The 20780-nt window shown below is 28.3% G+C and overlaps 1 protein-coding gene across 4 annotated transcripts in view; it reads right to left on the bottom strand.

The window, feature by feature from the left end:
• The window catches only part of LOC107440821 (uncharacterized), a 36605-nt gene that overhangs the window by 15325 nt on the left and 500 nt on the right, over positions 1-20780 (bottom strand). For 2 of the 4 annotated variants that reach the window (XR_015428520.1, XM_087149356.1), the window contains exons 2-7: positions 13870-13991; positions 9507-9612; positions 7511-7595; positions 6011-6115; positions 3183-3260; positions 1819-2004 (exon numbers count right to left, since the gene is read on the bottom strand). Coding sequence is in view for 3 of the 4 variants with exons in the window: in XM_087149356.1 (XP_087005482.1) it covers positions 1819-2004; positions 3183-3260; positions 6011-6115; positions 7511-7595; positions 9507-9612; positions 13870-13963 (654 nt within the window). In the remaining variant the exon portion in view is untranslated. Of the gene's footprint in view, positions 1-1818; positions 2005-3182; positions 3261-6010; positions 6116-7510; positions 7596-9506; positions 9613-13869; positions 13992-16310; positions 16443-20780 lie in introns of all 4 variants that reach the window. The other 2 variants (XM_087149357.1, XM_087149358.1) reach the window with 2 other exon arrangements.

The raw sequence follows: 20780 nt of genomic DNA, 5'->3' as shown, positions 1-20780 counted from the left end.
ATTATATTTCATTCTTAAAGATAAAATGTGCTACAAAACACTTATAGAGGCCACATGAGTTGAAAACAAACATATTAAAAATTAAATTTACTAGACTAATTTCTTTAAAAAAAATATCAGATGTATCTCAAAGTCTAAGTTTATTCGTTTTACCTGACTTTTCCCGCCTTAAAATACTTGACATTCCCCTGTTTTATCTGAATTTCGAAAAATCTGTACTTCAGAAGGCAAATAAAATCTTAAATGTGGTTAATGTTACCTGTTGAAAATAAAAGCAGTGAAAACTTCCAAGGATTGTGTAAACCTGAACAAGTTGTTCTGCAAGGTTTAAAAGTAGTGAGGTTTTAAATGAAAAGATGCATAAAATGTACAAAAGATGCACACATCATCATGTTATTTTTATATATATTATTCATCAGGGTTACGCAAACTCACTATAAAAAAAAAAAAGTTCATCCACTGAGTTCATTTACTATTAATAGGAATCCTATTTTAAAAACCAGAAGAGAGAATTGAATAAAACAGGTGCAGGTCTTCATAGCTACAGAGTGTTCTGTACAGTTGATATACTAAAGTCCTAGTTCAAAATCCCTGAGGCAGAATTTTTTCAAGCTATTTGCCAACAAAACTATGTAGCATTAAAATCTTTCTGCAAGATACTTTTAATAATAACAAATATGTATGTTACTAATCTAAAATAACAAAAGTGCTGTGTGTACAAAAAAAAAAACTATGTATAATTTTTTAAATTAAACATGTAATAATTTTTTATTTTAATATAATGTGTGATATTCTTGCATTTTGTTAGGGAGGGACGCACTAATTATTTCATTCATAGCATTTTGTAAATAATCATCACAATAAAAAAATTATTTAAAAAACATGAAATTTGTAGTAATATTTGCCGGGGGATAGATGGCGAAATCACTAGAATCGAACTCATCAAAAAGGGGTTACTCAAATGCGTGTTCCGTTTCGAGATTAGGTTGCTGTAATAAACAATATCGTATAAAAAAATATCAGAGTTAAAAACTATGGAGAAATCAATAGCAATAAGAGCCAAATAATCAATAGAATCACTGCCTTAAAAAGTAAATACTCAAATGCATGATTCAAATTTTCCATGTTGTTTGAAATATATCGGGATATTTAAAAACCACATGAAAATCAATAACAATAACTGGCGAAAATACAATGGAAACATCGAATCGATTTACGATACTATCCGCTTAAATTCAGCGCGCCAAAAAATGATTATCTAAATGCATGATTCAAATTTTACGTATACATTTCTGTGGAAAAAACACTACTACTTTTTTTTTACTTTTCAAAAGAAAAATCTTTCTGCAAGAACTCTGTAACTTTCTGCGACGATGTAAATTTGTCACTGCGATTCTTCCACGGAGTTAAAAAGGAAGTAAAAATATACATGAAATTTTCGAAAATTTATATCTTAAGTAAGGGAAAAAACGAAATAAAAATTTGAGAAAATACCAAAACTAGTTTGATTATTCGATAAAATTTGAAGGTGCTTCTAACAATAGCTTTTCTTCTCCTGTGAAACCAAACAGGTAAATTTGAAGTTTTGACGACTTTTTTTTCTTTCTATCTTCTCGAAAGGCTCACTAAGGTTTGATAAATTCAATTACCTTGCTCCCATATTAGTACACTTTTATTTTACTTTAATTAGACAGGGAGTCTAAAGGTTCTGCAAACAAACAAGGTGTTAAGTAGTTGCAGGTAACAATTACTTAACACCCTGTTTGTTTTCAGAAAGAAAGCATAAGAAATAAAAGGAAAATTGAATTATATATTTACAGCATGACGGAGAAGTATTCGTTTTTGTAATAGTCCAATTTGATATTTCATTCTCTGAATTATTATTTGCTCATCAATATATTCAAGATGTGGTTCACTTGCAGAGAGTAGTTGATTGACTCTAGATTTCAGCTTAATGTTCATATCCTTTTGTTCTGCTAATTGAGCTTTCAATGATTCTATTTCCTGAAATTTCAAAACAATGCAATAAAAGATATACCACAAAAGATTTTCTGCACCTAATAAGAATATTATATCTTAAGATACTTCTTATAATCCTTGAACTAGCTAGGTTGATTAAAAAAGAAAGTGTCTAAAAATTAATATAGTATATTTAGTTTGTAAAATAGCATTTAAAATTTTTTATAAATTAGATAAATAAAGTAACAGAATAGAAATCAATAAATATTTTTATAGCTGCCTACATGGATAGCAAGAAATCCATTAGAATTTACAAAATAATATAAATTTCATGATAATTGTTGCATAATATACTAAATATTTTACATATAGGGAATTTTGGGGATTTTTAGTCATCAAAATAGAAAAACTGCAATATTTTCCAGTTACAACTGACATTAAATGAACTTGTTGAAATGTTTACTCAAAATTTTGAATAATAATAGCTATTTAATTCATCAAAGAAAAGATTTTTTTAATTAATTTAAAAATGGAATTTTGAATAAAAATAAACTGAACATTTTAGAACAAAAATAGCTTTAAACTTATTTCTATAAATGAGGCTCACTTCATTATGGAATAGGAACACTTATTTAAATATTCAAACAAGCAATAATCAGTACAAAAATTATATTTTAGTAGGGATTGATTTTTATTTTTAGAAAGCTAACTCACTTGTAGGAAATTTTCTAAAATTTTTAAAAACCAAGAGATTTTTTATTAAACCTGTAAACAAAAAGAAACAGGTAAAATCAAGTAGTCTACTGGAAAATCGAGTAGAATTGTCAGCCACGTATTTGTAATGCTTTCATAAAACAAAAATAATACCCTTTTTGAAAACAAAAATCCCTTATTATGATTCTCAGTAGTAAAATAAATAAAAAATGCTTACAAAGGTTGATTTCAAACTAATAAAATACTTTAACATTCTAAGTTTTTACCTAAAACACTAATACGCTGATTCAATAATTTTTCCTCGTGTTTTTTAGCTCCTTTATTAATGCACCTTATCATGATTAATTCACAACAATGGTTGTCATAAATACACAAACCTTTAATACTATACCTTATTGCTCAAACCATTTGTTGCTTTTATTTTATGAGAGATGTTGTTACTCTCTGAATTGAATCATAAGGATAAGATAATACAATAAAAAATTATACAGGTACATAATATAACTTACTTTTTTATCTTTTTCATTAGAAACTTCACTTGCAAGGGACCAACTAGAGCTAGCAGATGAAGTTGCACCAGTTGAATTCTGTCACAAAATTAAAACAATACTTATATATTACATATAGCAAGAGATCTTACAGCAAATAAATGCACAATAGTTAAAGCCTTCAAACACAGAATAAAATATTACAGATTTTTAATAATAGTATTAGAAAACAGTCATGTTGCTAAAATGGCGTAAGACTGATCAACTCATTATGTTAATGAGCAACATGGGTTATTAGCCTAGAATTCTAAAAACCCAAACCATTGCTTTCAAGCTCTCTATGCCTGAAAGGCACATGAGGCCACAATCTCTGCCCTCCATCCTCTCATGTCCAGTGCAATCTCTCTGGTAACATTCAACTCGGTCAATTAAATTGATTTCTCTCATGGGTCACCATCCTTTCCCACATTGTTCTTGGCCTACCTTTCCAACTGGTGACCAGGTCAATGAGATTCTCTTGTTCTCTTTGACATGTTTCCTTAATATGTGTCCAATCCAGTTTCATTGTCACTTCTTTATATCTATTTTTAATGGTTTGGTACTGGATTTATAATACAGATTTTTCTTGTTGATTTTATTCGGCGAGTAGATTTTTAGATTTTCCATATTTTCCTTAAACATTTTGCTTAAGAGTAATCTATTTTACTTTCTTGCAGCATCAATTCTTTCCAAGTTCTGCTGCCATGTAGTAGAACACACACAGCTGCATTGAATATTTTTAATTTCATATTCAAATACTGAGATTTCCACACTTTAAAAAGCATTCTGAAAGTGTTCAGTGTCTTTTAAGTCCTGCTCTTTATGCATTTGTTAGTATATACCACCATGATTACTAACAATAGTTTCAACATATGAAAAAGTATTTGTCTCTTCAATTTTCTTTGAATTGACCAATAATTTGCCATTCATTTTACATTTTTATCTCATCATTTTGGTCATTTGCACATTTATATTTAGACCATTTTTTTTAAGTAATTGTTTCAGGGTCTTTAGGTTTTTACTTTTTTTTGTGAGTACTGTTGAACAGCCGACCCAATTTCGGGTTTATGACTACAAATGTTCAACTACGTAGCCTTGTAATTTTGAACCAATGCATAAGACAAGGAAACTCCTGAGGTATGATTTGACATGGGAACACGGAGGACTCTGTGACTCGACAGATCTAACATGCATCAGTCACCATTTACTACACGGGGAGTCCTCGGCTGGCGGGGATCGAACCCACATACTTTTGGACAGGGGGCCCAGTGCCCTACCAACCAGGCTAATCTGGCTTTTAGTTTTTTACTTGAAGATTATCAATATGAGAACAATGTCATCAGTTCTCAATGCAATTATTGAAGTCCCATCTTATGCCACAGTTTCTGGCTTTCATTGAGGTCCTCGAAATCTAGAAAAGAGCTATGATAAATAGCAGCTCAGAAGTAACCATATCCTTTTCTATCTCCAGTTTTGATTTCAAATTTCTTGCACAACACCACATTAGCAAAGTACTTGCCCACTACTTCCACAATACATATCTTTGATTACATTAAGAATCTTAAGATCTTTCATAAACATTCTCTATCAATACTATCAAAAGCCTTTCAAAAAATAAATTAAGGAGAAATTATTGCAATTTTTGCAAACTGTATAAAATGTACAAATTGTTTATTTAAAAAGAAATGCATTCTTAGGGGCTGTTAACAGACCCGTTACAGGGGTCTGTCCAGATTGTAAAAAAATTACTCATATTCTTTCAACCAGGGTCCTGCTTTTATGAATTGGTGCAAATTATTGCAAAAAACTTTTTCAATGAGTTTTTAAATTGTAAATAGATACAAAATTATGCTCAGCACTGTAAAATTATAACAAAAAAAATTTAATTTTCAAAAATAAACGGCGATTGATGCATCTAAATTAGAAATGCAACATACAAATATTTGGTATTCAGCCTAAACTGCTGAGCACAGAATATTCATTTCGGGCAAATAATGGAAGAATCGTCTGCCGAAGACAAAACTTAATTCTTTTATATCCATCTTTCTTGTTTTCTGCCCTGGGAAGGGTTTATTCAATTAACAAAACAATAATGAAAATAAACAAATTAGTGAAGGGTCTGATTAAAAGAAAAATCATTTTGTGAAGGGTTCGTTTTTAAGTTAAAATATTTTGTGAAGGGTCCGTTTTTAAGAAAAGATATTTTGTGAAGAGTCCATTAACGGATCCAAATTTCTTCCAAACAGACCTCTGCCTTATAAAAAATTTTATTATTAAAATGGACCCTTCACAAAATATTACATTGCAAAACGTGAACCCTTTCACAAAGTAATTTACTTTAAGAGCACACTATTCATAGTACTTTTGTTTTAAAAACAAACCAGATTTGAAAATATCAACAACAGCTGAGTATTTATATTTTAGTTTTAAATAAGATGAAACTTTCTATTGTGCGACGCTTCACAATGCCTACTAGGGAAGTGTTTTTAATAAGGTTTTTATCAGTAAAGATTAGTGATAAATTGAAGATAGTAAAATTTAGCAAATGTTTAATGCAGCCTAAATTACAAACATCAAAACCAGGGGCTAACATGTGACTGAAATTTAAAGAACACTCTCCTATTTTACCTTATAGAATACACACATTTATTAAAAAACATAAAAGTTTTTTTTAAAAAAAAACAAAGTGTCATTTTAGTTTGCATTAAAAGAAACAGAAAAAATTATGGATACTTAAAAATTTTAGAAATGTTGCTTAACATGTTCTTCGACTAAATTCTTAAAATAAAAAAGTTTTCTTTACGACTTACAGTGAAAGCATTCCTAGACGAGGCACAGTTTGGACATAAAGATGATTTTTGCTTTGGAGCTGGCTTTTTACCATATCTTTTTACTGAACATTTTGGAGTTTTTGTCTAGAAGATGAAAATAAAATTTCAATGAAACTAAAGAAAAAACTAAGAAATAAAAATATTGCAATATTCAATATCCTTTCATTAAAAAAAATAAAACAAAAAAATCACAGCACTGAACCAGACTATAATAAAAAATTTCAGCAGGACAGCTGACAATATAATATAGGATGAATTATATTAGAATATTTTTTTTTCACACATTAATCTACATATGTCTTTTTTTCAATGATATTTTGAACACAAATATAAAATGTAATGTAGTCTGAAATTTAGTAAGAAATTACTTTTAAAAATTCTTGCCTAAAAATTATTTTCATGCCTTGAAAAATGTATGTAAACTATAATAATGTAAAATATGATGCAAATGTGAGAGTTAAAGAAAAAAAAAAGAAAGAAAGAAAGAAAGTAAGAAAAGAAAGCATTGAAAAGTTTCCATTTTGAAATGAGCCACATTTTAAAGTTGTTTAGAAGAACAATATTTTAGGAGAGTTCTTGGTGAAAAACATCACAATTCCTAGATGGGCAACAAGATGTATCTGAGTATACTCTGTTATCTAATAAAAATTCCAGAAACAATAACAATACTACAAGAATAATTTGTACAGTGAGAGAAAAAAATAACTTTGTCATTTGATCAGATTTTTACAAACTAGGTGCCATTCTTAATTGTTACTTTTTTTAAATGAACATAGCTTTTTTTTCTTCTTTGTAGATAGATTTGGATTAAAGGTTTATTCATTGAAAGTATGCTTTCCTCTAGGATATAATTAATGTAATATAATTATAATTAATGTAATATAATTATGATATAATTAATGTAATAGATAATAATAGTCAACACCGATAAATTAATTAGCACATTTTAAGACACTCTTTTGAACCATCAAAATTGGTTTTTAGTTTATGAGAATCCAATCATTAAAAAAAAAGTGCAAGGGTAAATTTTTTGTTAACGACAGTAAAAACATCGTGATCATTATCGACTATGATAAATATCAATAATAATAAGGCACATAATTTTAGATAGCATCAATTACTGAATGCAACATTATCCCAAGAGTTGATAAAATTTTTAAGGGAAACAAAAGTTTTGACTTTTATTAAAATTACAAAACATCGTGATTTATGGCTATAAATTGATAGTTTCTCACAATATATCGCAATTAAATTAGGGCATTGCTCAACTCTAGAGGGCTTTAATGGATTAAACATATTTCTACTCTGTTTATTTTATAGCTCAAAACATATAAGGAAATAAAAATTTTGACTTGTGCAAAATTAATTAAGCATCCGTATAGTGAAAAATCGATCATTTTAGACGCTGTATCATGATTGAATTTGGGTATCGCCCAACTCTAGTGGGTTAAACACAATGCTTATTCAAAAGAAGCTTACATTTTTTTGTTTGGATATCAAATTCTGCAGATGTACCGTAGATGAATCAGCAACAGCTTCTACAAATGTCTGCCCATCAGATGTCCTAAAAACAAAAACTAAGTAAATAAAAACAGTATATTAAAGACATGATAAGACATACAAATTTAAAAAGTAAAGCAACAACCCATTGTGGGTCATAAAAATCATAGAGTTTAAAGCGTCACAATTTTATGACCAACCATCTGATAATGTGATCAGCATTGTGCACAGACCAAACCTGGTGGTAACCTAAAAATGGGCGGGCTTTAAACCACCATCAGGGATTAAAATTTGATTTCTCAGAAAATATTCGATCGATTTCATTAAATTTTGGATTTTGCCGTATCAAATTACATTATTTAAAAGGATGTAAACATTTGTGTATTTAACAATTCTTAAATTGTAGGTTATAATTAAATAAAATAATTAATAAATAGTATTTAAAAAAAATTTCAAGTAATTTTCTTTGGATAAATGAATTTTATAATTGTGTGGAAAAAATTTTCAATTCACTTAAAAAACCTCTTGAGATATGACAAAATAAGCTAAAAGTGAAATTAACATTAAGGAGTTCAAACTTTTGACTGCACTCCTGACCTAACTATGGGAACCCTACTTCCCAGAGGGTCGAAAAAAAAGTATGTTTTTGTCTGATTTCTTCACTTAAAATATCGACTACACTAACTAATTAGAAGATTCAAGGTCCCCTTCCGAACCTTTAAGATTGAGTTCAGTGGCGTACATAAAGTTAGGAGCACCCCCCTGCATGATTTATAAATGCGTCCTACCTTAGAATAAATTATAATATGAAACAAGAACACTATGAAGAGACACTATAGAATTCATAATTATTCTTTTTATTTTAATTATTTCAATGTTAATATATAAAAAATCAATATTTGTGATGGAAGGGCAGAATTTAGTACTAAATTAGAACAATGTATACACTTACCGTTTAACGATATTGAAATGAAATTTGTCATAATAATACGAAGAAATAACTCAATATCTTACAATAATTATATTCAAGGTTTAGTAAAAGGGATATTTTTTTTTATTTGTAAAGTGAATTTAAAAAATATCTTAAAAAAGAACAAAAATATTTTATTGAAGTTCTTTTAATTGCACAACCTTTCAGAATGAAGGACTAGTATTTAGATATACATTTAGATATCTAAATACTAGGAAAGATTTACTAGGAAATACTTAGATATAGGATTTAGATACTAGGATAAGGACTAGTATTTAGATGATGGACTAGTATTTAGACCCTAATTATTTAGATATGTTGACAGCGATTATGACAATTTTAATGTCAACAACAGTGTTTTTAGACATGCACAGTTCCTTTTATCTGTCAACTTAATGACGATAAAAATATGAAATTAAATTGTTTTAAATATTATAATTCTTTTTTTATTATTATCATACCTCTTTTTTTTTTCTTTTTTATCAGTCAACTTAGCAATATATTTGCATAAAGTTAAATTTTTTTAAACCTTAAAATTGATTTAAAACTTATGCTTTTCAAAATGAAAATATTTCTTTCCATAAAAAAATATATGTGCATACTAAAGATACTCATATATTAAGATAAGGAATCACGTAACACAAAAGTATACTTTAAAATAAATTAACTGTGATGATCTTGAATGAAAATAAAAAAATAGGGTACTATGACAGCAAGTTAAAAAGTGATTTTGTAGAAGTTTTGTTTTGTAGAAGTGAATTTTTTTATAAAAAAAATTTCTACAAATATAAAGGATTTGAGACAATACATTAATAGGTCACATTTTTAGAGACGGAATTTTTGGACCATTTTAAAAATTATTCATGGTTTTTTTCACCACCCGATTCCGCAAATAATTTAGTGTTACAGTTCATAACTTATTGATAAACTATTAAAATGTAAGCTTAAATATAAACGTCTGCACGATAAATAATACAAATGTGAGCTAAGAAATAAATTTCTTACTTTTTAAGTTTAATAACTTGAGGAATACTTTGAAGAAAAGTTTCCATGGAGTTATAACCCAAATTTGCAAATGGAATTGTTGTCCCTGTGAGAAACTTGTAATCGTCTAAAAAGAATAAATTGTTAAACATTAGAAGAAGAAAACTGACACACAAAACATAGGTTCTATACTGCTGGAAAAAGAAATTATCTGATTTTTTTCCTCACTGTATTGGGTTTTTTTATTTTCTGTACATAGAAGATAAATAAAAAAACTCATTTTTATGCACAAAAATAACATTAATGAAAAAATATAAACATGATGTGAAATGAATAATGAAAAATTATAATTTAAAAGTTACATTATCTACATTTAAGCTCTTAAAAAAAAAAGAGAATATTTTGTTTCTTAATTTAACTTATTTCTTAATTCCATAAATAAAACATTTATTATCAGTGAGATTTGATATCTATGTTTTATTACCACAGCGTTAAATGTGATATATTAGTTAATGGAGTTATGCATAAATAATATTTTTCAGAAGAATCAATGATTTAAAAAAATCATGTGATTCATATCAATGATTTTTTTTAATGAAATATTTTTAAATCGTGCCAATTCTGCTTTTTATTTTACTTGACATTTTCTGCATAAATTGATAGAGATTCTCCACCACACACACACACACTTACAAATCAGCAATAATTGACATTTTTAATACAATTAATTTCTATGACATAAATGTTGAAAGTGGACATAAAGTTCCATGTTCTTATTTTAAAAATGACACTCCTGATATGAAGAAACAAAATGAAATTAGACACATTTGGAAATATAAATTATAATAGCTCACATGAATTATATATCCAAGGAATAGTAAAAATATATCCATGATTTAGCAAATATTAAAAAATAACTTGTAATAAAACTATTAATCAGTCCAAAATTTTTGGTGAGCCCTGGGTGGTCGCCCACTCCTAAGCCCGGTCCAGGATAAAACAGTGGTATCGTCGCGTCAAAGAGTAACTAAAATGCCCTAATTAAATTTAGCGTGTCATAATTATGTATAAAAAATATAGGGAGTTTATAAATAAAATAACATTGAGAAGTTTTTGCCCCGGGCCCCAATTAGGCTAGGTCGGGCCCTGCAAATACCAATACTTTAATATAGGGGTGCACAACCTTTTTGAGTGAAGGGCCACTTGCACAGCAGGTTGGCTAACGAAGGGCCGCACATGTATTTAGACATGTTAATGACAAATGCAGTAATGTTTATTTAAACATTAGTGTTCCATTTTTTTTATCAATAAACTTAGTAATATCAATAACTTAGTAGTGTTCCATTATTAGAATTCATTCAAAAATAAAAAACTTATACTTTTTTTTTTACAAAAAAAAAACTTGCTATTTTTATCATATGAACAATAGATTTATCGAAATAAATAAACATTGAAGAAAAGAAATGGGTTTCTTTTTATCATATCATGCAATGCGAAAATTCATTTTAGAATTAAATTCTAATAAATAAAAAAAAACTGCAATGCCCACAGAATGAAAGTAGAAAGAAGTTTAGTCATATTTAAGTATTATAAATTCAAATTAAATATTTTAATTGAAGAAAATTTATAGGTTTTAAGCAAAAGCCTAAAATAAAAACAAAACTGTGATAGTTCAAAATAAAATTCAATGCTTATTTTGTAATAAACTTTATTATTTTATTTTATTAATTATAAAAAAATTTTTTATATTGTAAACATTTTCCTTTTTTTTATCGAAAAAGATCACTTAAGCAACAAAAAATCGAAATCTAAACTACAAACAGTGAGCAGTTTAAAAATTCACGTTTTCTGCCATTTTATGAATTTCTCAAGTTGAAATAACATTGCATTTAAATTAGGGAGGGATGTAACTAGTATTTGGCCATTGTGTGAAAAATTCAGTTGGTTGAATGATCAAATATTATTTAGAACTGTATTTTTCTAAGTTTTTTTTTATTTTTGAATTTTTATAGATATTACTTTTTTTAAAAAAAAAAAAAATTATAATCAGACAAGTCAATTTAGTCATTTTTTCGATACTTTGAGAATTGAGAAGGATTTTTTTCCATTTTTTGCTGCTTTTATTATAACCCAGCATTTTAACAGAACGTCTCATACTATTAATTTATTATCACTCTTTCCCTGTACTCAGGGGTCTGTCTAGGTTTTTCTGAGAAGTACCTATTTTGTGAAAATTTAGACACAATATGTGAAAAATTAAAAATAATATTAAAAAATCAACACAAAAACATAGTAAAAATATAGATTTATCGTTTCTTAAGGATACAAAAATAAAATCTTAAGAAAAAGTACTTTGTGAAACTACCGTTTTTCCTAAAGTTGAATTTGTGAAACTACCGTTTTTCCTAAAATTGAATTTGTGAAGGTACCGCTAAACGGTAGTAAATTCAACGTGGACAGACCCCTGGTACTGTAATATAAATAACCAGTAACACAGAAAAGTGCGATTTTCAGTATTAAAGTTTTGTTTCAGGAACAAAGAAAAATTTGTTTTTTCTGTTTTTCTTTTTTTATGCATTTTTATTATGACTCAGCATTTTTTTTAAAAATAAAGTTACTAATAAAATTTATTTTATAGCAATTTTTTTTCTACTAAAATTATGGCAAATGAGAAAAATTTAAATTGAGTTTTCAGCATAAGTTTTTCATTTTAAAAATTAAGAACGTTTTTTCTAGCTTTTTATTTTCTTTAAATAAAAAAAAACTTTTTTCAGACGTTTTCATTATAATGCAGTAATTTTTAATAGCATTTCTGATGACTTAATTCTTTTTTCTTGGCTTTTTCTGCTAATTGAAAAATTGAGATGTTCAGCTTTAAAAAAATATTTCAAAAATTAAGATGGATTTTTATGTTTTCTGTTTCGCTTTTCGACATTTTCAAAAACATTCTTGATTGACGTTCGTCTTGATTGACAAAAACGTTCTTTTTAGAGTTAGTTTATGAATACGTTTTTCCAGGAAATATTATTCTGAGAATTAAAATTTTAGTTTCAGTGTTACTATGCTGCTAAAAGATTTTGCTATTTGGCCCCAAGTGTACGGCGTTCAGTTGATTTCTTCTTCTTCTTTTTCTTGCCGAATATTTGGTTTTTGACCAAATCACAATTCATTACCACATTCGATCAAATCATATTCGTTGCGGAAATAAAAACGAAGGAAAAATAACTAGGATTTAGGATAAAACTGTACCGAAATACCGTATCAAAAAGTGATTATTTAATTGCGCGATTAACAATCACGTGTCGTAATAACATCATAGTTAAATAACGGGATCGTCAAAATCATGTGGAAAAGTATAGAAATAAATGGGAAAAAATATATTTATGCTGAACTCAACACGAATATAGCGTGTCAAATGCATGATTTAAAATTTGCATGTCGTAATAGAATAATTGAAATTTTTTATAATACGTGGGAACGCATAGCAATAACTGCGGAAAATTTTTTTTTAAAAAAAAGAAAGAATTGCAAAAAAAAAAGATAAAAAATCAATTAGATTTAAGATGAAATCGTCACAAATAAAGTGCACGAAAAGTGATTATTTAAATTTGCGATCTGAAACTCGCGTCGTAATAAAAATTCGGGATTTTCGAAATCACGTAGAAAAGCGGAAATAACTGTTTAAAAAAAATCATTTATATTTACTATAAAATCGGCTTAAAGAAAGCGCGTTAAACGTATATTTACTAAAGAATCTGTTAAAATTGATTGTGTCAAAACGTGATGACTTAAAAGTGCGATTAAAAATTGCCATTTTTTAAAATTTTTTAATTGTGTTCAGAAGTTTTCGTGGGCCGCACTTCAGTAGTCGAAGGGCCGCATTTGGCCAGCGGTCCGCAGGTCGTACACCCCTACTTTAATACATCATTGTAACAAGCGAAATTCGAAAATGGGAAGAATATGTGAATTTTAGCTTCCCGCTGACTCACGTTTGTGAGAACGGGAGATCGAATCCAGCTGGCCGAAGACTCCTAGTGTAATAAATGGTGAGTGGAGCACGTTAAATCTGCCGGGTCACAAAGTCCTCCATGTTCCCATAACAAATCGGTACCTCTGGGGGTACTGAATTGGAGATGGATCGTTCTCTGGTTCAGGTCAAAAGTACGATCTGTGAACAAATGAATGGATGTATGAATGGGTATGTCCTATAAACGGGTGTGACGTATGGGTGTGGCAGAAGGCTAATCCTTGGCCATAAATGGCGCCACTGGAAAACATGAACATTCACTTAGAACACTCTAAAGTTAATATAAAAGTATATCTAAATATGCAAGTGTCGCTTCACTCAAAAATCTCCTACTTAAAAAGGTATTTGATGTCTTACTTTGCAACCGGTTTAGAGGAACACCACCTTTGCAGCTCAGAATGACGCTTCTCAAATCCATCAGTACACTTTGCTTTAATTTTTCGGTATCCATGGTGATGCTTTTAATTAAAATAAGAAACCTAAAGAAGAAAGGTAAATTAAACCTTGATATCACAAACTCGAAAAGGGAAACTCAAAGTTTTGCGATATCAAAAATTTAGCAATATTGCAATTTAAATTCAGTCAATGCCCGATACAACGACAAATCGTGGTCCAGCAAAATAGGACGTTATAACGCGAGTTCGTTATATAGTGAGTGCACAAAATTACTGTAAATATTAACTTACAGCTTAAAAAAAACTTGACAGATTTTAATAAAGTAATCCTTTACTTTAATAAGAATTTGGTAACTAAAAAAAAAATTGGTTATTTCGAAAAAAAAAATTTTTAAATTAATACTTGAAGTTTAATGGGAAGCAAAGTTTTATATCCATGAAAGTTGATTGGTTCTGAGAGAAAAAAAACGATGGAAACGCGAGGGTAGAGAACTGTTTATCCAAAGTACAGTCCGTTTTTAATGTGTCATAACTCACGGGGAGAACCGTTTTTCTATGTTATTAATTTGTCCAAACGTAGTAATCCTCAAAATGCTACAAATGGTGAACGAATTGTCGATAAGAATTTAGACGCAAGGTGATCACAGGTTATACCCATTGGCAAAATGGTTGTTTAATGTTTTTTTGGAAAAGCAACTTTACTGTGTCTTTAATCCTGAACTGCTCGGTACACAGATTGAACAGCCAATCGAGATCAATATTAACATTTTCGGATTGGTACAATGGTGTTTGAAGGAGATTGTAAGCTGCTTCATACAACCGTTTCGGATTCACAAGTTCATACATGAAATATGATTTGAAAGCTATTGGCTTTTTTCCAATTTTACATTCATAGTGAAGGAATCACTTATATTGCGTGGAAGACGGTCTTCCTGTGCAAGTCATTGGGTACGTTGACCAGACGTTGACAATGGATCCTTTTATCCCTAACTGGTGATCAACACCCAGTTCTTGTATTTACATGAAAGGGGTTCGGAGAGTCACCATTTGTTCTTCGGTAGGGTTCAATTCTCTTAACCACTTTAGTACTTTTGTGAGGGACGGGCTTTATGCTTACGTTTGCGAACGGAATCCTATCGTTTTTCCGTTTGTGTGTAAAGCTTAAAGTATTCCCGTTTACGTTCTTTGGCTTTTTCAGCCTCGGTAAATTTAGTTCTTGGCATCGTTTTTTTCTTGCTTCAATTCTAACTTTAGGAACCGAGTCAATCAGTTTGGGCCCTCTTTATGTGTGATATCCACCTGAATTAGTATTGAAAACGTTATTCCAGTTTGAACTGTATGTTAGAATTTCTGATTCTTAATGAAAACAATAAAAACAAAAATATAGTTCAAATGATGAAATTCTCTTTTATTCACAACTCTCTGGTCCCATATATCAAAGATAAAATCACCAACATAATGCATAACAAAATTAAAAGAAAAAAAAAAAAAAAAAGAATTCTAAATAAATTATCAAACATCAGCGGTCGCCATAGCAACGCATGCCACTCTTGATTATTATAGTTGAAAAGTGTAATGACGCCATCAAATCCAAATCAAGACCCATTTTGCCAATGGGTAATAATTTCTTTGGAACTTTTTCTAAGTTCTGTCGCTACATTGGAAAGAATGGTTCAGTGTGGACGTTCAAATGGACATAAAAATACTGCGATTATGGAATAACAAACGGTATTTTAGGCATTGGTTGTTATATAATGAAAGGGTCGCTGTAATGGAAGATCGTAATAAAGAGAATATTATTTTAAACAATTCAGTCAAAATAACAATACGTATTTATTTGTAAAAACAATTACTTCGATGTTAAGAACTTCACTTTTTCAATTGATTTTACGCTTTGCTGACGTTTCGTTTCGTAATTTTTCTTTTCTTAAATAATTTTGGTAAGAGGCACTTTTGGTATGATGGCAATGGGTGCAATTTTAATCAATACTAAATATACTAATGCAGGATTGGTAAAGTTAGTATATTTGGTACCTATTAAAACTGCATTATTACTAATACAGATAATCTTGAAAAAGATATTTGACGATTCTTCGAAAGGAATTACTAACAGAGAAAACAGCTTTAATTGTGGTAAATTTTGACTATTAGCGATCGCAAAGCTCGAATACGCCATCTGGGGGAGAAGACTTATTCCATGGCTTGACCCTTCCCTTTCCTCCTCTTCTTAGTTGTATAGTTTTCCCTTTCTTAATATTTTTCGTATTTAATTATCACAAATATTTTTTAAAAATTCCACGACGCTTTCGTTTAGAATTATGTTCAATGTAGTTTCAGTTTCATATAGTTTCCCAATTTATAATTTTTTAATTTATTCGAAAATCACGACAGAAACTAACATACTTCCTTCTCCTATGATTCTCCACACGCTAGTGGTGAAAGCATGCGAAGTGTTGCCATAGGTAGAGAGTTCTTCTGTACGCCACCTGTAGTCCATTTCGATCACCCATCAAGAGTTAGTCATAATATCATTCCCTGAATACAGTTTATCGTTATTTTGATGGGATGAATTACCAGATACAGCTTAATCTAATAACGCAAAGCCACCGACAAGGACACATAATAATAATAAATAAAACATTGGAATTATTTTAGCTTTATTAACTGCGTAGTCTTTCAGTTTTGTGCATAATTTTGTAGTGTTATTCAGTAATAATTTTTAGTAATTTATTACAAAAATTATGGGCCCTCTGAGGCAGAATTTTTTTCTGGCTTTCTGAGAGATATACAGTTAAACCTGATTATCTCGAACCTCTTTATCTCAAAATTTCTAAAATTCCTTACATTTATACTATCTAAAATCAATGTATTTTCTCGAAAACATCTTTTTCAAAACCTCTGTTTCTCGAATTTCTAACAATCGAGTACAAATGCTCAAACAACATAACAAGCAAAGAAGTTTAGACGTCAAAAATCTTTAAAAATATTATTTACAGTGTTAAAGGTTTGTTAAAATTTTTTGTATATACATAGATATATGTGGTAGAATTAATTTACAGAAATGCCTATATTTTCTAACAAAAACAATTAAAGCACTTAATCGAATTTCTTAATTCAATTAAATTTTTTAAAGTACCTGTATAACTCAGAATCTTTTTATCTCTTACTGGGAAATAATCGATCGAAAAATATGATAGAATCATTCGTCAAAGAGTAAATACACTCTAATGCGTGATTCGAATTTTTCATCTTGTAAGAAATATGTCAATATCTACAAAAATTATGTGAAAATCAATAGCAATAACTGCCGAAAAAACAATTGAAACACCTAATGGATTTACGATACTATCGGCGTAAATTAAGCGCGTCTCAAAATGATTATTTAAAAGCAGGATTTGAATTTCACGTGTTACAATATTAAATTACAGTATCACAACCTTAAAAATACATTTATAAATTATAATATATTAAATACATTTTTGGCTCAAATAAACTATTTTAAAAAAATCAGGTGATTTAGTTACATTGATGATTTAAGAAGAAAAAAAAAATCATATGATTTAAATTATGCCAACCGTGTTTATAACTATTAATATATTTTTGGAGCAAAAATTTTCTCAATAAACATGTATATTGTTTAAAAAAAAGTTCGATTACATCTTTTAAATAGTTTATAAATATGATAAATATATGTTTGGTGGCTAAAATTTTCTCAATATATTTTTAAAAATTTGACTACATGTTCGCATAAATACAAAAAAAAAAAAAAAAAAATACATTAAATTTTCCAAAAAATGGCAGTAATAGTTTCAGCAGGTTAAGTTTTTCCTTAACCTCAAAATTCAACTAAAACACATCCAAAAAAGTTTAAAAGAACTTCCTGAAATAGAACTATAAATAATAAATTCTATTTTGCAAAATAGAATACAAATCTACACTACAAATTATATCATAAAAGAAGTATTAACTAAAAACAGTCTGTGTCATAAACTAGTGGTGATCAGGGTTTGCCAAAGTAGTCTCAGCCCCAAGGAAAAAACCCATCAGGTTTTTACAACAATAACTTAGCAACAGTAGCAATTAATTATAAGCTAATCTTAGTACACCATTCAACACCATTTAAATTAATGGAATATTGTTGATATAAATTAATGTATTTATATCAATATTATATTAATTAATTATTTATAAAAAATATTAGACACATATTTTTATAGATATTTTATCTGTATTTTACTTTCCAAATTAAAAACTAATGAAAAATTTAATCATTTATATTATAAATGTAATATAATCATTTATAATATGAAAATGATTGAATTTTTTCATTAATTTTTAATTTTGAGAGTAAAATAAAAATAATACATTTCATTTGAAAACATTAAAAATATGTCTTGCACAATTAAATATTATAATTGCACATTTTTGAAAATTATTTAATACCCGCAATACACAAATGGAAAAATTAAAACAGTTCTTTTGTGTTTTATTGATTTTTATTTTCATTGAGTCTAAAAATATTTATTAAGAGGTTTTAAGCTATAGTCTGTCTAGGGAAAGAACTCCCCTCGCCATGCATCTGCAGTAACAGTGACTATGGTTACAAGGCTTAAGTACTTCAAGCAGGGGTGCTAGGTCAATAATTAGGACAGGTTTTAGCTCAGGAATCATAGACAGGTTTTGACTGGGGTCAATGAGAGAAAGGGAACCAGGGAGAAAAGGAGCTCCCCTTTTCGAGGTGCACTATTTCTTGTTTCCATAGCAGCAGACGACATCAGACTTAGTGGCCAGGAGAGTTCTTTCTTATAAACAAACTATACATTTATTAATTAAATTTGATTTTGGGGTATTCTATGCCTATTCTTCATTACAACTAGACTAATAAATTTCTTTACTAGTTTTGAAATTGCTTAACTAACTTTCTTACTAATTATATTTCCACCTTCTAAATGGAGAGCATAACAATGAAATTACTAAAATAATTCTCTTTGTTAAATCTAGAGCATACTTTTTATAAATTTTTAAACAATTAAAATTTCAGATTACATAAACATGCATACTTATTTGTTTTCAAGTTAATTTCCAACCACTAGATTAAATTAGGAATCTAGTACAAATTAAGAATGTAGTAAGGTATTGGTTTTGCCTGCTACATTTATTAGTGTTCTTTCAATTAATAAATGGAATATTGATTAATTTAATTTACGTAGGCTTGTTGAAATTTTTAATTATTGTTATTTAAAATCTAAAATACAATATTTAAAATTTTTTAATATTTTTTCTATCAGTTTTAAAAACAAGTAATAAAGTTATTGGTTGATAATTTGTGTACAGTTAAAGCATACAAAGAATTTATTCCTTGAAAACAATGCAAATGAATATAACATATGTTAAAAATATTTAATCTTCAGTCACATTTCATGAATATTTGTAATTTCACTTCTTTTAAAAAAAATTCTCTACATTACCTTCAAAGGAAATTTACGTATGCATAAGATAAAAAAGACTTTTAAATGTTAAGAGTCTTCATTTGTAATCAAACGCAAAAAATCCAGTTTTTTTTTTTAGAAAAAAAACCCCAACCTTCTGTGTTTTAGAGTTTTTTCAGGGTTTTCTTGGGTTTTTTCAAACTAAATTGAGATTTTCGTCATTTTTTCATTCTTTACAGTCTTTAGAGTAAGCCTTGCTACATTAACAGATACCGTTAATTTGACCAATTAAGCCATTAACAACCATAATTATCAATACATTCTATTATCAATGTCATTAACAACACTATTTTTAATGTCAGTAATAATGTCCAATTACCTTTGTTAAATTTACGTATTTCACTTTAAAATTATGAAAAACTACTAAATGTTTAAGGGAAGAAATAAATTATTTTAACTCAAATGAAAGACATTAATTTTCAAAGTAAATTTTTAGCATGAAAAATGTATTTATGCAGTGGGACATTGCATTACTTTTCCAGCTGTGTTAGTGTGTGCTAAGTTATCTACAGTGAATGAAAACTTCTAGAACAAGCTCTAGAATTTCAACAACAAGGATTCTAGAACAAGTATTTCACAAGTTAAGGGTGCTATAATTTAGAAGTATCATTTGAAACTCTATGTAATAAGATTCACAAGTTGAGAAAATAGTATTAGAAATGTATTTTTCTAGAAAAAATTTTCCATTTCATTAAATTGGAATTTTAAAAATATTGTATATTGTTATAACAGTAGTTTCAATTGTATTGTGAATTAGCACCTGAAATTTTTCTAAGAATACCTTAGTATATTATTTGCAATTTCCAATAATACATGTTTTTAAAAAAGTTGATTAGAACACAGAATATTGAAGTAATAGGAATACAAATATTTCAATGTATGTAGTTTGTATTTTATTCTATTGTAAAATTTTTATCTAGGGCTAATAATAAAATGTAATTATGAAAAAACTCAGGGTTTTTATTTTTAGTTTTGGAAAAACCATTCTAGATTTTTTTTCTTGTTGGGAAAAAGCATAGCTACCCTGTTTAACATTTCATAATCATAAATTAATCATTTAATTTATTTCATCATTATGCAGTTCGTTAAACATTTAGAAGACAAACTGACAGTTAAAATAATCTTTATCATAACTCTTTTTCTTTACTAATGTCTAAGGTAAAAATCAAAAACATATTTTTTAGTTTAAACATTTTATTAAACATAGTATTTATGAGATGTAGAATGCTTTTTAAAAAAGAAAAACTTGATTCGTGGGCTAAAATGGGTCTTTTCATTAAAAAATCCACATGAGCTAAGATTTTTTTTTTTTTAATACTTTGCTTCTAACAAAAGTAATGAGTAAAAAATTGATCGTTTTCAAGTTCTAAATGAAGCTCGACCT

This window comes from Parasteatoda tepidariorum, chromosome 8 (assembly GCF_982258835.1).
Source record: "Parasteatoda tepidariorum strain Cologne lab strain chromosome 8, Ptep-v5.0, whole genome shotgun sequence".
In the NCBI taxonomy this organism is placed as follows: domain Eukaryota; kingdom Metazoa; phylum Arthropoda; class Arachnida; order Araneae; family Theridiidae; genus Parasteatoda; species Parasteatoda tepidariorum.
Note: the sequence above shows the minus strand (reverse complement) of the source record. Positions and strands in the feature narration are given on the sequence as shown.